The 17,150-nt window shown below is 49.6% G+C and overlaps 1 protein-coding gene across 1 annotated transcript; it reads left to right on the top strand.

Annotated features, from left to right (window-relative positions):
• Positions 1–2,848: 2,848 nt before the first annotated feature.
• On the top strand, positions 2,849–16,168 carry LOC133359705 (E3 ubiquitin-protein ligase TRIM21-like). The gene is made up of 6 exons (XM_061578226.1): positions 2,849–3,465; positions 5,395–5,490; positions 5,780–6,013; positions 7,108–7,130; positions 8,445–8,557; positions 15,276–16,168. Exons 1-6 carry the CDS (start codon positions 2,905–2,907, stop codon positions 15,821–15,823), a joined length of 1,575 nt encoding a protein of 524 aa, XP_061434210.1. The 5' UTR covers positions 2,849–2,904; the 3' UTR covers positions 15,824–16,168.
• Positions 16,169–17,150: the final 982 nt, after the last annotated feature.

The following is a 17,150-nucleotide window of genomic DNA, read 5'->3' as shown; positions in this document are numbered from 1 at the left end:
TACAGGAGGACGTGGAGCTGAGTGGACTTGCCGATGACTGGTACCAGCTGTTTCAAGATCGGCCTCTGTGGAGGAGGCTCGTGAAGGACACTAATGGGCAGTTGGAGGCAGTCGCCCTTCAACAACAACGGAGGGCGGAGAAGCGACGCTCACACCAACGAGCGGAGCGCCGGGTGGCTAAAGCACAGCAAGTTGGCACAGTAGGGGGCACAGGTGATGCATCAGCCAGTCATCTCGGTCATCTCAGTCAGTCGACCCGTGGCACCTAGGTCTGCCCCGTGACCTCCTGCCAGCGGGCGTTCGACACTTCATGCGGCCTCAAGGTGCACATGGCCTGGAACAAGCGTCGTGGTGACGTCACCGCCACTTAGTGGCGAATGGCGGTTGTTGTGTGTGTGAGTGAGTGTGTTAGTGAGTGTAACTGGATGCGTAGCCGGGTGTGGGCTGCTTGGCACCCGAGAGGTACTGTGCTGTCAACTAACCGGCTCTCAGGGGACGCTGCGAGGATTTGTTGGCTGCAAAACCCGCGCCGGATCGCGCTGCCTGCCTGGCCTGGAGCCACTGCCCCTCACTGAGCACTGAGCCGTCGCTGCTACTGCACCGAGGAATGATACGTGGAATGATACGTGGACATCGTGGGAACCGCCTTCGCTCGCATTCATGACCTTGTAGAAGGAAGCTTTAAAACGCAGTGCCGCATTGTTTTCCGTTAGTAAGCAAAGTGGATGAGTCCTGGCCGTGTTCAGTCTCATCTAGGTCATGTTTTACCACGAGTCCGACTCGGGTGTAGAGTCCTAGATATTCGTTATCTGCTGTGAACAACCCGCAGAGCCCAAGAGAGCGTCTCCGGGTTCAAGCAAGTGTTTAGAGTGCAGTATTTATATTATTTGGCTGCTATGCATTTCCAATATGATGAGCCACTTTTTTGAGCTATAATTTTTGATGAGCAGGTCGCTTCTGAAAAATAAGCTAAAAGCTCATTGGGTTTTATCTGGTAAAATAAAAATTGTTGAGTTAAATTTGTATTTTTTTTTTACAATGGTGAACGCATGCGTATTGAGTAGCCATGCGTGTGAATGTGAAACAACAACGCAGCTGAAGTAAGCGGTGGGTGCCGCTGTGAATGGTCGGCACGGGGATCTGCAGTCTCGGACAAGATGAGAGTGAGAGACGGGGACATCGCCAGCAGTGGGTGATGGAGGCAGGTAGAGTTGGTGATAGATTCACACTGCTAGCAAATGGCTCAAGACTCCATGATGGGTCACAAAAGTCTGCAGACAAATTTCGTCCAGGATGCTACAATGGCATTCAAGCAACGCGTCACGTGGTGTAATTACACTGAGATGGAGTTACAGGACATCATGAGATATCTACAACTATACCAACTATTTTTTTTTATTTTACCAGGTAAGGCTCACTGAGCAACGCGGCTCATTTTCAGAAACTACCTGGCCACAAATGATGGCTAATCACGTGGCAATGTGTAGTGAGTTCTTTATGGAGACGGAGACGTTGTCCTAGAGGCAACACGGTATGCTTATTTATAACTAACAGCAACTCCTTTAACACCCCCTATCTAGGGAGGTATGGCCTCCGGGCTATCATGACCTAAACACTGCCCCTGTTCACTCCCAGCCCATCGGCTATCCGTGTCCTAGGGGAGGCTATCTGACCCGACCCAGCCAAGGTACGGGACCGACCACTAGTCCAAGCTCGACCAGGCCCTTACAAGGGCAGCGGGCTCGAAGTCCCAGGGTCCTAGTCTAGCTGGTCTTCAGTCTTCATAGCACTGCCTCGAGCTGTGCTCTGGGCACCCCTTTTATACACCTCCAGGGGACCCCCCGCGCCTGGTACCGCCCCCTTTCTGGAACCTTCCAGAAGATCCTGGAAGGCCCCCTCCCAACCCCCCACCTGGGATAGGGGAGGGGAGCCCAGCCTTTCTTGGGTCCAGCTCCCTCTCTATCCCCTTTGTGCTCGCTGGCACACCCTACCGACCTCTGGCTGCAACAGCAGGTAAGTGTATACGGCGAACGGCAGGTAAGTGGATATGGGCAGTGTGTGCATACGCGATCCGACGTTACACGTCCGTACGCGATCTGACGCTACAAATGTATTGCAGCCAACTTCTTTGAACGCATGATGTTGATTGTAAATGCAGAGGGGAAAAAACCGGAGGACCCGGATAAAAATTCAGACGACCATGGAGAGAGACAGAGAGAGACGCAAACTTTAAATATAAAGCAGGCGTCAGGGTCGGGATCAAACCCACGACCTCCTGTATACCAGGCTAGGGAGATAACATCTTGCCACCAACTTGCTGTAGAAGGATGAGTTTATCTCTCGCAACTCATTGCACGAATGAGCAACTGCAGCTGAACCTCACCGATTTGTATCAACAACAGCACTCATTTCTTTAAATGTCAAGGTGTGTACAATAGCCGTTCAATCTTGATTTGAAGCTTTTGTGACTGCAGGAATCCATACTCTTTGGTTCTTTCGGTAAAGTCACGTAGGTAGAAAAAATAAAATAAAAAAATATATATCACGGCGTTTCGATCGCAACACAAGCGGTTGTCCTCAGCGGAAAAAAATATAATCCAGCAGTGGAACTGCTGAACCAGCGAGAGATCCTTTACAACAAGAGGTTATTTTATTATATGTGTTCTTTTTTTCTACCTACGTGATTTTACCGAAAGAACCAAAGAGTTACAGTGGTCGTGTTCAACTTGAGGCTGCTGTTTGCGCACCTAGGGGCACGGGTTCACATTACAGGGAGTGTCTCGTGATGTCAGTGACGACAATAAAAATATTCTACTTCCTTCTTCACCTTCGCTGTAAGATAGAGGTACTGGTCCAGGGCTTCTCTGTGCCACACAGCGAGCGATCCCAGCGAAGCCATGGGTCATGGCGAGCGCGACTCCCAGTGAGAGTGTGGATAGTGAGCTGCGCTGCTCCATCTGCCTGGGCACGTTCGTCTGCCCCTCCACGCTGAACTGCGGACACTCGTTCTGCCTCCGGTGCCTGGAGGCCGCCTGGGAGACGACAAGAAGGTTCAGCTGCCCGCAGTGCCGAGCGACCTTCCCTTTGCGACCCCAGCTGAGGAGGAACGTGGCCCTCGCCAACCTGGCAGAGCAGCTCAGAGTTGGAGACGGGATGGCCGCGGCCGTCGTGTGTGACCACTGCAGTGGTGGCCAAACTCTTGCAGTGAAGACCTGCCTGAGATGTGAGATGTCCTACTGTGCGAGGCACGCGAGGCCTCACTTGGAGAATCCCAGGTTGAGTGACCACGTCCTGGTGGCTCCCATCGCGAACCTGGAGGGGCGACGGTGCCGGCAGCACAGACACGAGCAGATCAAGTTCTACTGTGAGCAAGATGAGAGCCTGGTCTGCACAGTCTGCACCATCGCTGGGGAACATAGAGGGCATGAGGTTATTCCGGTGGAAAATGCACAACAGACAAAACAGGTGAGATATAAATCGCTGCTGTAATCCAATATCTCTCAGTGTGACTGCAGCATTCTGTGTGTGTGTTTTGTTCAGATCGAGAGACTGTATTTTGTCATTTAGATTTGCATATTATTAGGTAACTCCTATTGTGCCAGCATTGTGACAGTCAATATAAATTACTTTGGGCAACGTGGATTGAAAAATTGGCACACGATAGACAGCAGAGACACGGAAGATGTCAATGTTGTTTTTAATGGATAGCAAAGCAGGGTGTTCCATGTTTTAGTTAGAAGACCAAGCATTTGTGACATGGCTGGCAAAGATGTAAAATACACTTCACATCATAAGATTCGTACTTGTGAGTAGCAATAATGGGTGGAGAGAAATGTGGACTAACACGAGATACTTCAAGCGTTAGACGGTTCAAAAGTGCACTGACCGTGAACTTAAAAAGAGGCAAATCAGAAGCCATTCCAGTGGTAGAGACAGGTCATCAGACACGGTTTGTTTGTCCATAGGGCAGATTTAGATTTGATTTTGTTGCAATGTTTGGTGTCTAAAATGCCACCCTGCCTCTAACATAGACGCCATGTATTTACATTGGATTGTGGTTGAGCGCTGCTACGGTGAAGCTTGGCCAACCACCAGAGCGTTTAGAGTGCGGGACTAAGGACACACACCCAGAACTGGGTGGGACGTGGCGTGGGCAGAGTTTCACGTTCACAGCGCTTAATCCTGCCTGTGTCAGGCCCTGCCAGAGGCAATCAAATGGGGGACAGCTTAAATCAAAAATCCCAATGAATGATATTTAAGTCAATCATTATCATCATGACTATGTTTGTTGTTGTCGTTGTTCCTGCAGGAAATAGTCCATGCATCGTTTAATCATTATTATAGTGTCAATGATTACACTGGTCAACACACTTTTTCTGGCATAAGGTATTCCAACGGTTTTGAGGTAATGTTGGGGTGCTGATTCCAAATCTGGCATCAGTTTTTGTCTATCCCATCAAGTTTTTGAGATATCAAATATTGCATTTTCAATAAAAACTGCAGAAGAAAAATATTAAATAAATGTGGATATCTTCATAAAATGATTTTATAAACACACTATCCTAAAAATACAGCACCATATTTTAACACTAAAGCAGTCACTGACTCGCAACAACTTGCAATCCATAAGTGACAGAGTTAATTTCAGGTAAAATCAATGAAAATGGGGTATGCTGATAGCATAAAATGAGATGTGATAGAGCAAATCTGAGATCAGATTTGGAATCAGCACCCTGAAATTAGTCTAAAACAGCTGCAAAAGTCCAGGCCAAAAAAAAATGTTTTTTTTTTGTTGACCAGTCTTTACCGAAAGACCCAACAAAATGCATTTAAACTGTGTAAGAGCGTGTGGTTCATCATGCATTGGGGAGCTGCGGTGTAGTGGTTAGCGTGCTGTGCACCGAAACCTGGTCACATGGCTCTCCCCTACCCTGAGTCCGCCCAACTTGTCCCAACACACCCGAGCAGCAACAATATCAGCACCAGAGCTGTCCGTACCCCAAATACCGCTCTGGTTTCCTGTAAAATTTCGGATTCAAGTTTGGGTGTTTACCGCACTGTCACGCAAAGTGTGTGCTGTAGATATATCGGGGGGTTATGGTTATCGGTTCCGTGAGATCCCATTGTTGGGAAAAACTGGAGAAAACACGAGCGTGTGTGAGTGAGAACTCCTAATACACCTCGCTGTGATCCAGCCACCTACCTCAGACACGGATGTTGTGCTGCCTCGTAATGGCCACTTCATAACCTGGGAGATTGGACGTTTCAAAGAGTGATGATTATCACTGGGCGATCCACGAAACCTGCCTGCAAGGCTCTGGGTTAAAGACATGGGCCAGATGATTATTATGATGAGAGTACCAAACATCGCGTATTTGTCTACCCCATGTATAGGAGGCGTTCAGACTCGTGAAGACGGGGAGAGAGGAGAAGAAGACTACGGCAGAATCATGGACACAGCAGCTCAAGGGTGCCTACAAACACGTGCAGGTACAGAGAGACACATAGACAAGTGCAGATACAGAGAGACGCACAGACACGTGCAGATATAGACAAATACGCAAACAATATGGGTACTTAGACTTTGGCATAAGTGTGCCCATGAATATCCTCACTAAATCTCATCCTTTCATGCATATCATTACTCGACATTCTCAAAATTAAGTCACCTGCCTTTTGTACGAAGTTATGAGACGTGGCCATATCGAAGTCCTTTATGAAGTCACATCGCACTGTGTTGTGTTTCGTTACAATAGTACGTCATCGTATCTCTGCGTAGGAGTCTCTGCGTGGGACCAAGGCGCGGATCAGCCGAGAGTTTGAGCGCCGGAGGGAGCAGCTGAGGGAGGAGGAGAAGGAGGCGCTGGAGCGCGTGGACGAGGAGGGCCGTTCAGTGCTGTCACGCATCCAGGCGGACATCGCTCGCTACGAGAGCAGAGCACGCGGCCTGGAGCAGGAGATCAACCAGCTGCTCGCCGCACTCGCCGTGCAGGACCCGCTCTCCTTCCTGCAGGTGGAACTACCTCCATTCACTCGCCGCGGTGACTAGGAGATGTCAAATACCTCGCCTGGTATGCAGGAGGTCGTGGGTTCGATACCAACCCTGACGCATGTATATTTGGAGTTTGCATCTCTCTCTCTCCCTAGTCGTGTGGATTTTTCTCCGGTTTTCTGGGTATTCCCTCCACATTTAGAAACATACATTAGGAGTATTTGGCTGCTATACATTTTCATGCAATAAGCCACTTTGTTGAGCTTTCATTTCTGGCCAGGTTGCTCCTGAAAAAGAGCTATATAGCTCAGTGGGACATTCCACCTGGTAAAATAAAAAATAATTCATTCTCATAGCCTTGGTTTTTCAGAAGAGGATTTATCTACAATCAGCAGAGGCACACCCCCCTGTGAAACGTTGACATTGTTTGCAAACTTTTTTAACTTTTTTTCGATCTGGGAGGAAGCGGCGGTGTCCAGAAATATACGCTCGTTTGCTTCCATGTGACATTCAGACCTGGACTTGTCCAGCACAGCATCGCCATTTACCTGGCCTGGTATGCAGGAGATCGTGGATTTGACCTCGACCCTGACGATGCCTGCTGTAAATTTAGGGTTTGCGTTTTTCTCTCTCTCTCCCCATGGTCGCGTATATTTTTCTCTGGGTCATCTGAATTTTCTTTCCACATTTATAATCAACATCACACATTCAGAGAATTAGGCTGCCACTATACATTTCCACGTGATAAGCCACGAAGTTGAGCTGTCATTTGTGATAGCCAGGTTGCTTCTGAAAAAGAGTGACATAGCTTAGTGGGCCTTACCTGGTAAAATGTTAAAAAGTTAAGTTTATTCAGAGTTCAATACATGAGTTGTTGCGCGTTATTAAACCATTCATGTAGGTGCTGGACTAGACCAGTAAAGAGTGGTTTTGTAATTTTTAGACGTCTACCCGTGTCCAGTTAAATGAACCCTGTTTTTCACCATTATCAGTGTGCAGGTATAGTCTAATTCCCTGATGTCGCACTCCACTGTAAATAGCAGGCGACTGTGTGGAGGTGGGGCATCTTTTTATGATGTCATTGTTAATGTGAAATGCGGATTTGTGTTTTTCAGGATCCCCTGCATGAGAGTCTCAGGTCAGTACCAACCCAGACCCAAACGCGAGCTCTGTCTGCCACCTGGTGGACAAATCAGAAAACGGTCGTGATTTGATTCCTAATAAACCCAATTGTATGCAGTTGTAACCCAATATGGTCAATTGTATCCCGTACGGGCAGTCCTCGGGTTATAAAATGTGTTACGGTTCAACAAAGAGGGAAGCATTGTTAAACTCATAATAAAGAAGAAATGTTGTACATTTGCATCTAACAATGTAAAAAAATTACTGCATAGTAAATTAAACATAAAATAAAATAACATAATTATAAAACAAAATGTATGTTCACTTACATTGATGCTAGCGTGTAGTCGGAAGGGGGGCAATGATACACCACAACAAACGGGGCACGCATTCACACACATAGACAAAGACACCCCAACGACAACAATCCCCCGTGTAACCTTAATAGGCTGTTTGGGGTAAGGAGTCTCAGCGAGCAGTGCCTAAAATGGCCGCCACTGTGGCACACGAGGGGGTGGGTGGCCAGCGTCACGGCCCGCTGCTTTTGTCGCCCCGGTGGCGATGTTTACGCACCACACCAGGCGCTGGTGTTGGTCGTGAGCAAGAGCCCAACTCGGGACGCCGCTTTCATAGTGCAGTGCACTCACCGCTACACTACCGCTCCTCACACCAATACCAATACCCGCCATTCACCACTAAGTGGCGGTGACGTCATCATGGCGCCTGTGCCAGGCCAGGTGCACTCTGAGGCCACGTTAAATGTGGAAGGCTTGCTGACAGGAGGTCTTGGGACAGACCCAGGTGCCATGGGTTGGCTGACAGAGATGACTGGTAGATACACCAGCTGTACCCCCCACACTTTCACGCACACAATGTTCGTGCACACGCAAACACTCCCAGCACGAAGCCGACTCATTACATCTGGCGGAGGATCGCTCCTTTTAACAAAATAGTTCTGCGGCTCAGTTTGCAACTGCGAGTTTGCATTTTAAGTCAAAGTTATTTTTTTTTATTTCATGGGAGCTGGTTTGTAAGTACGGGTGTTCACAAGTCGAGGGTTGCCTGTATTGTCCATTTGTAGAGTGACATGAACCCTCATTAGACTGTGTTTCTCGTGCTTTGTGTTTAGAAAGACATGGAGCCTCATTAGACTCTGTGTGTATCATGGTGTGTGTGTAAGAGACATGGACCCTCATTAGACTATTTGTGTCTCATGCTGTGTGTGTAAAGAGACATGGACCCTCATTAGACTCTGTGTGTCTCATGCTGTGTGTTTAGAGAGACATGGACCCTCATTAGACTATGTGTGTGTCCTGTGCTGTGAGTGCAGGAACTCCGTCTCCCAGGAGACTCAGGATGACCCAGCCTCCGTCTCCAACGGTCTGAACCTCGCACAAGTCATCTCAGTGGGCGGCGTCCAAACTAAACTTCTGCCTTTTCTCGGTACGTCCCTCTGCCACGACGATCTTTGTTAGACTCCATTACAGATTCCAGATTGCCTATAAATCCTACCCATTTGGAGGGCGTCCTTTATTTTACCCAGGCTTGAGTGCATTAATGTAGCGTGACCACTTGGCAAGGGAGACCTGCGTACATTCAGGTCATGAAACGGGCACCGAGGTGCTTGGTGAATGATCGCTAACAACTCGAAGGGTCTCACTCATCAAGAGTTGCAAAAAACAACAGCAACGTGACAGTGCGTTTCTTGAGAGCAAAAGGGCGACTTTGTAAGCTACGGACGAAGCAGGTTTCAGTCCTATTAGGCTCATTTAGACGCTGACAATCACGCATGGGTGCAGTGGGTTCACGGTTGGTTGAGGAAAGTGGCTGCTAGGTGGGAATTAAGTAACTTATTGTACTTAGGTCGCTCACTGCGGGCAAATTGGGATTAAACTGTTAACATAAAACGAAGTGCAGGATGGAGACTGCAGCTGTTTGATCATCGCGATGGCAGCCTTCACAACCAGGAATTTAAAAGTACAATGGAATGTAAATGATTGACTGGTCTCAGAGTTTCAGTGTAAGATCCTCATTTACAGCCCTTTGTCAATCCACAGCTGGATGAAGGCCTCCCATAGTGTGTCGAATATGGGGGTTGCCTGACCATACTTCACCACGATGGCCACTGTGTGTCTGTGTTTTTGCGAATGGGTAGGACAAGGACCAGTTGTGATGTCGCTCGGCCCCGTTGTTAGCCACAGCCGGTAATCAAACCGACGTCGATGGGTTCACAGCAACACGAATGAACAACAACAACTGCTGGTGCACCCACTGCTCCAGCACGAGATCACTCTCACTCAAGTTACAGCGGAGTGGATCACTGCAGCGAGATTGTCCACACGTTGCCATCACCGTGCATCGCTACACGAGGTTCAGAGAGACGGACTAAGGCAGCTTAGGGATTATCAGGGTGCAATCACAACATACGATGCAGTCGCGGTCAAAATACTTCCCAGACTAAACACTCACTCATGCTCTAGCTACCTCACTCACCCACTCACTCACCTACTCACTCACCCACTCATTCACCCACTCACTCACCTACGCACACCCTCACTCACCCACTCATTCACATACCTAAACCCCCACTCATTCACCCACTACCCACTAGTTGATATTTTTAACAGTTAGTATACACACTAGGGGAGCGGTGGGACAGCTGCTGATGCGCTGCACAACGTGGAGTCGATGCCTGGCTAAGCAGCGTTGAACTTGGCTAGTGCTGGGATGGGTGACCACCGTGCATAGCAGGTGCTATAGGCTGCGGGGCTCTCTGACCTACCTATTTAACCTATTTTTTTTGACCAGGTGCAGGGCCCCACTGAGCTAAGTAGCTCTTGTTCAGAAGCGAGCTGGCTGTCACAAATGATAGCTCAACAAAATGGATGACATCATCATCGTCATCACATAAAATTCATACCAGCTGCTAAATATACATAGAGACCCAAATAGATACATAGAGACCCATATAGATACTCGACCCATAGTCACACATAGAGAACACTAAAGATACCAAGGGACACATAGAGATACATAGGGATACAGAGATACAACAGGAACACATAGAGATACATAGAGACCCATAGAGATACATAGATACCTCTTAAATATACATATCGACACAGACATACATACATCGAGACTCAGAGATACCTCGAGACCCATAGAGATACATAAGAACACAGAGATATAGAAAGACTCATACATATACTAGACCCATAGTCACACATAGAGAACAATAAAGATACAAAGGGACTAATAGAGATACATAGAGACCCATAGACTGAACTCATTTTATTTAACAGATATGGCCCCACTGAGCTGTGTAGCTCTTGTACAGAAGCGACCTGGCCACCACAAATGACAGCTCAACCAAGTGGCTGATTTCGTCACCGTGTGGACATTTATAGAAGCAGCCAAATACTCGATGCTTGTCGAGGGAAAAACCGGAGGACCCGGTAGAGGTTTGGGCATAAGCATTTATTTAATTAAATTCAAACTTAAAACTGTTGTGATGGGGTGGGCATCAGAGGGCAGCGCAGCATGAACCATTGTTGTACTGTACCTCTACACTATGATTACGATCCCCACCATCGCCAACGCGCACCGACGAGAGCAGTGAAGTATGGTCAAATAACCCCTCCTCACAGGACGCGTAGGGCGTGGGGAGACGCTCATCCAGCAGCGTAGTGACACAATGTCTATTCGTGGATGTGAGAGTGTGCGAGACTGTGACACACAATGTCTGTGTGTGGATGTGAGGGTGTGAGAGGTTGTGAAACACTGTCTGTGCGTGGATGTGAGAGTGTGCGAGGCTGTGACACACAATGTCTGTGCGTGGGTGTGAGAGTGTGCGAGGCTGTGGTGGCTGTGGTACATGCGTCGTGTTTGTAGAGAGACGCTGTGAGAGTGGCATTAACATCGTGGCGCTGGCATCATCACAACTGTTCACTACCACTGCACACACACCCATGGTCATATTAGTGGAGCACTATTATTATTAATTATTCACTAATTATTCACAAGTGATTAGCAGTACGTGTACACTAATACTAATGAATATTAGTATGTGTACACTAATACTAACGAATATTAGTTTGTGTACACTAATACTAACGAATATTAGTTTGTGTACACTAATACTAATGAATATTAGTTTGTGTACACTAATACTAATGAATATTAGTATGTGTACACTAATACTAATGAATATTAGTATGTGTACATTAATACTAACGAATATTAGTATGTGTACACTAATACTAACGAATATTAGCATGTGTACACTAATAGTAATGAATACTAGTCCTGTATGCAATTGTCATACGCGTGATGATCACAGTGTAACGTATCAACGTATCACGTAGTACGGTATGACCACAACAACACAACAGACAACACAACACCAGCGCGTGTATGTGTGTGTGTACACGCCAAGTCCGGCAAAATAACCCCCTACCTCCTCGCGGTGCCGGACGGGCAACGCTGTCGTGGACAGTGCTGTGGGGGGGAGGGCCAATTCCGATTGGCCTCTCCCCTCATGGCGTCTGTTACCACAACAGTGGCTAAATGGGGGCTCTGGATGGGTGCGAGGGGCTGGTAACCCCTCCACCTTCAATAAATTACCACTAAACCACGACTGAAATATCTAACTAATAAGCTTGTGCCAGAGGCCCCAGGGGGACAGGCGTCTATGACGTCTCCTGGCTAAACCCCATTTGGCGGTACCAGGAGATTTAATCTTTACCATCGGCGCTCCTCCAGAAATAACGAAAAGCCACTACGGATGGCCACGTGGAATGTTCGAACGCTCACTGCGGAGGAGAGGCTGCCACTCCTCTGTCGGGAGCTGGACCAGTACCGCCTGGATCTCTGTGGCATTTAGGAGGTCCGGTGGACGGGCTCTGGCTCCTGCCACCATGAGGGGTGGACAGTCTGCTACTCGGGACAGGAGACTGCCAAGCAACAGGGTGTGGCTCTTCTGAACAAAATAATGAAGGGGGCATGGGAGCGTCGCAGTGTGGTGTGGGAAGCTATAAGCCCCAGGCTACTTTGGGCTCACCGTCCCATCAACCCGAGGTGAGGAGTGGTGGTCGTGGTTACTTATGCCCCCACTGAAGACGAACATCCTTGGAGGGATGCAGGCAAGGCCGATGAGTCAGATGCATTGTATGCCCTCCTGTCACAGGTGCTGGCTAAAGTGGCCCCTCGAGATAGATTCATCTTATTGGGTGACTTAAATGCCCGAGTTGGTCATGATGCTGGTACCAGGTCTGGAGTGATTAGAAGGCATGGGCCAGATCAGCCCAATAACAACGATAGGAGGCTGCTAGATTTTTATGCAGCCCACGGGCTTGTAATTACCAACACACTGTTCTGGCATCGGCGCATCCACACAACATCATGGATGCATGCCCGGTCCAAGCAAGAACATCTGCTGAACTACATAGTGACGGACCAGCGGATGTGAGCCCATGTCCTTGACACCAGGACCTACCGTGGAGCTGATCTGCCCTCTGACCATCGACTAGTCATCTGTAAGATGCGCCTGCCATTCTTCCACTCTGGTGGTGGGTGTACACCCAGGACCCAATTCCAACCTAAGGTGGCCTGGTCTCAATTATCTGATGAAAGTTGCAAGCAAGAATTTCATCATTGCTTGCGGCTGGGGTTGGCATCGTCCCCCACTCCTCCTGATGTCGAGGGTAAATGGGCCAGGTTTAGGACTGAGACTCATGCAGCTGCAATGGCTGCTTTGGGTACGCGGTTCAGACCTCTCCAAAGACCCTGGCTGACAGAGGAGGTGTTCATGATGGTTGAGAAAAAGCGAAAGGCCCACGCTTATCGTCTACAGCATCCCACGTCAGAGAATGAGGAGGCTTACCGCAGCCTTCACTCGGAGGTTCGGAGAGCCGTGAGGCGCTGCAAGGATGGGTGGTGGTCGCAGGTTGCTGAGGAGGTGGAGTCTGCCTCAGTGGCCCGCGATCACAAATCCCTATTTAACTACATCAAACAAGTAACCTGCAGCACCACACCTATCACCATCATTAGGGTAAAAAACGGTGATCCAATCTCTGACCTCCAGGAACAGGTTTGCAGATTTTCTGAGCATTTCTGTGAGGTCCTGGGGGAGGGGAAATTGCTCAGCCATTAAAACATCGTGGCACAAAGTGGGGATGACCCTGCTGAGGCTGCGGTGACTCAAAAATTGGAAGAAGTCACCCCCTGTGAGTGGCTGGCTGAGGTGCCATCTGTTGAGGAAGTACTGAAGGCGATCCAGAGTCTGAGACCAGGAAAGGCACCGTCCAGAGATGATCTCCCAAGTGACATGCTGAGGGAGGGTGGCGTTTGTGCACAGATTGTCCTACATGACATCATAATAGCAGCCTGGACCACTGGACGGGTTCCGCAGGATTGGTAGGATGCCCTGGTGGTCCCCATCTCTAAGAAGGGGGACCGCACAGACTGTAACAACTATATTGGCATCTCACTCCTCAGTGTGCCGGGAAAGGTGCTGGCAAGGATTATTCAACATCGCCTTGCAAGGCACACTGAGGAGAGGCTTACGGAGCCCCAATGCGGTTTCAGGAAAGGGCGATCCTGTGCAGATGCCATATTTTCTGTCCGTCTGCTACAGCAGAGGTGTAGGGAATTCCAACAAGACCTACATCTCTGCTTTATTGACCTGGTCAAGGCCTATGATACCATCAGTAGGCCTGGACACTGGGTTGTTCTTCGTGCTTTTGGAGTCCCTGACCCTCTGCTTACGATTGTTAAGGACCTTCATGATGGTGAGCGGGCCCGGGTAAAACTACATGGCTGGGAGTAGGTGCAATTCCCTGTACACCTTGGGGTGTGACAGAGATGTCCTCTGGCTCCCACATTATGTAACATCTATTTTGACCACGCAGTTCGTGAAGCCTTCAATAGCTGTCCTGGGGGAATTTCCATTTGGTACAGATATAATGGGAGGCTGATCGGTGCCCGGGTGCGTTCAAGGGATGGCTGCCTATTGGTCAACCACGTTATGTATGCTGATGATTTGGTAATTGCTGCTCATTCAGAGGAGGAGTTGGAAACACTGCTGCTGAAACTGGAGCGTGCCACTAAGAGGTGGGGCCTTACCATCAGTCCCACCAAAATTAAGCACCTGCATGGGTATTTTGTACCATCGGACACTCCACCCCCACAACTCCCAATCGGTGATGGGGCAGTTGTGGAGAGAGTGGAGAGTTTCCCATACCTGGGCAGTGTACTCATGACCGGCTCCGGTTTAACAGCAGAGGTCTCACTCTGAATCAGTCGAGCGGCAATATGTTTTCATCGGTTGCGTTACACTGTGTGGAAGCTACCTGTTCTGTCGCTCTGCACGAAGCTTCAGGTCTTCTCGGCGACGGTCATTCCATCCCTTCTCTACGTTTGCGAAACGTGGACCCCCCTAATGGAGCATCTTCGCCGGTTAGAAACATTTAGGCTGTCCTGCCTACCATCCATCCTGGGTTTACCCAGGTAGGATTGTGTGAGGAGCTCACAAATCCTTGAAAGATCTGGGCAAATTCCCATCGGTGATCTCCTCAAGCAGGCAAGGCTGCGTTGGCTGGGTCATGTAGCCCACATGCCCAGCCACCGCATGCCTAAACAACTTTTATATGGCTGGATCAAGGGGGCTAAACTGGCGCGGCACGGGATAGAGAAGAGATGGAGTGATGTGGTACAGGAGGACGTGGAGCTGAGTGGACTTGCTGATGACTGGTACCAGCGATGTCAAGATCGGCCTCTGTGGAGGAGGCTCGTGAAGGACGCTACAGGGCAGTTGGAGGCAGTCGCCCTCCAACAACAACGGAGGCCGGAGGAGCGACGCTCACAACAATGAGTGGAGCGCTGGGTGGCTAAAGCACAGCAAGTTGGCACAGTAGGGGGCACAGGTGTGGCATCAGCCAGTCATCTCAGTCATCTCAGTCAGTCGACCCATGGCACCTGGGTCTGCCCCGTGACCTCCTGCCAGCCGGCGTTCGACACTTCACGTGGCCTCAAGGTGCACATGGCCTGGCACAAGCGTCGTGATGACGTCACCGCCACTTAGTGGCGAATGGCGGTTGTTGTTGTTGTTGTACACGCTATGTGTGTGTGTACACGCCACGTGTGTGTGTACACGCCACAGATGGACGCTCACCGACTCTGGACACAAACTCAACCTACGACCGCCTCCAGATTTCCTCGGATCTCAGGACGGTGACGCTGAGTGGTGTCCTCCACGGTCGCCCCCATCACTCACACCACTTTGAGTGCTGGAACCAAGCCCTGTGCTCTCAGAGCTTCTCGTCGGGTCAGCACTACTGGGAGGTGGACGTGGGGAGCGCGTGGCGGTGTCGGGTTGGAGTCGCACACGGGACAATCCCACGGAGAGGGCGTGTTGCCGAGTGTGGCCTGGGGGGAAGTGACGTCTCCTGGTGTCTACAGAAAGATGGCGCCAGCTTCTCAGTGCTGCATGGCGGGATAGAGACCTCACTGTCGGTGCCGGAGCCTCCGCGGAGAGTCGGGGTCCATCTGGACTGGGACGCGGGGCTGCTGTCGTTTTACAGCGCCGACTCCATGGCGCAGTTGCACTCGTTTCATCAAAACTTCACTCAGCCCCTACACCCTGGGCTGGGGGTATGGGGAAAAGTTGGTGAGTCAGTGAGGATTGTGGATCTTAGTGGTGTGTCCTGAGAGAGGTGAACGTGAACAGCGCAGAGGGCAGACACCACGACACACGGCGCTCGCCACCCTCGTCACCGTCATGCGCAGTGCCACGCCCGTGACTGGCTGGAGGCTATCGGTGGCTAGGGGCTGCGTGGCTCTCCATCACAACGGGGGGTCTGAGCGTAAACAATCCTCACAACCTTCCTGGGGGGGGGGGTGGTGATAAAATAAGTTCCTCTGTGTGTGTGTGTGAAGGCAACGTGGATGTATTCACCCTGCCAGAGGAGCGTGACTGTCGTGTAGGGGTGCAGTGATTATCAATGGTGAACTGGGATGTGTTTATACACTGGTGGTGTCATGGGTTGTGGGAGAGATGCAACAATAATGATATTCATTTTAAAAAGTAAAAATGTACGCGTACGGCAGTGGCATTGTAACGCTTGTATCCTTGAATCTACAATAAAAATATAGAGGACAACAACAACAATGTAGTTGTGTACAGCGTCATTCGTGCTCATTGCATCCCGCAACGCTGTTCATTAATTAAACACGAGGAATAAATCCTCTACACAGCCACTGCCAAGAAAATTTAATCTACAAATTAATCAACAAATAAAGAGATGGCGTCAAACACAAAATGCGCCAACAATGTCCGAGCTGTTCAAGTTATCTTCAACTGCGTCATTGACGTGGTGACATCACCAAGCACACTGCCCCCACGCGGTGACGTCACCACGTCACCCCTCCCCCTCTCCCCCCCACGCCCGCCCCTCACCACTGCACCATCTGTGAACACAAAGAGCTTCACAGCTCATCGGATTCCTCTTGCACTACAAACACAGATTCTGACATTCTGGTTTGCCGCCAATAGGGGTGTTCCGCGTTCGCGAAAACAAAAACAAACAGAGGCAATCAGGGGCAACCTGCAGCGTCGCTGTGACCCAGCACTGTGGGAGGGGGGGGGGGTTGATCACAAGCACCATCACCACAATAACCACAACAACAAGTACAACAACCACCACAAACAGCACAACCACCACAATCACCACCACAACAACAATCACCACCACAACATCCATCACCACCAAAACCACCACCACAATCATCACCACAACAACCATCACCACAACCACAAACAACCATCACCACAACGACAAACAATCACCACCACAACAACAATCACCATCACCACCACAACCACCACCAAAACAACCACCACCACAACAGTCACCACCACAACAACCATCACCACCAACACAACAACAACAATCACCACCACAACAACCACCACCACTACAACCACCACCACAAACACCACCACAACCACCACAACAACCACCACAACAACAGTCAC

This window comes from Lethenteron reissneri, chromosome 65 (genome assembly GCF_015708825.2).
Source record: "Lethenteron reissneri isolate LAM-NWPU_2019-01 chromosome 65, ASM1570882v1, whole genome shotgun sequence".
NCBI lineage: Eukaryota > Metazoa > Chordata > Hyperoartia > Petromyzontiformes > Petromyzontidae > Lethenteron > Lethenteron reissneri.
The sequence above is the reverse complement of the archived record's forward strand: the minus strand, read 5'-3'. Positions and strand labels throughout refer to the sequence as shown.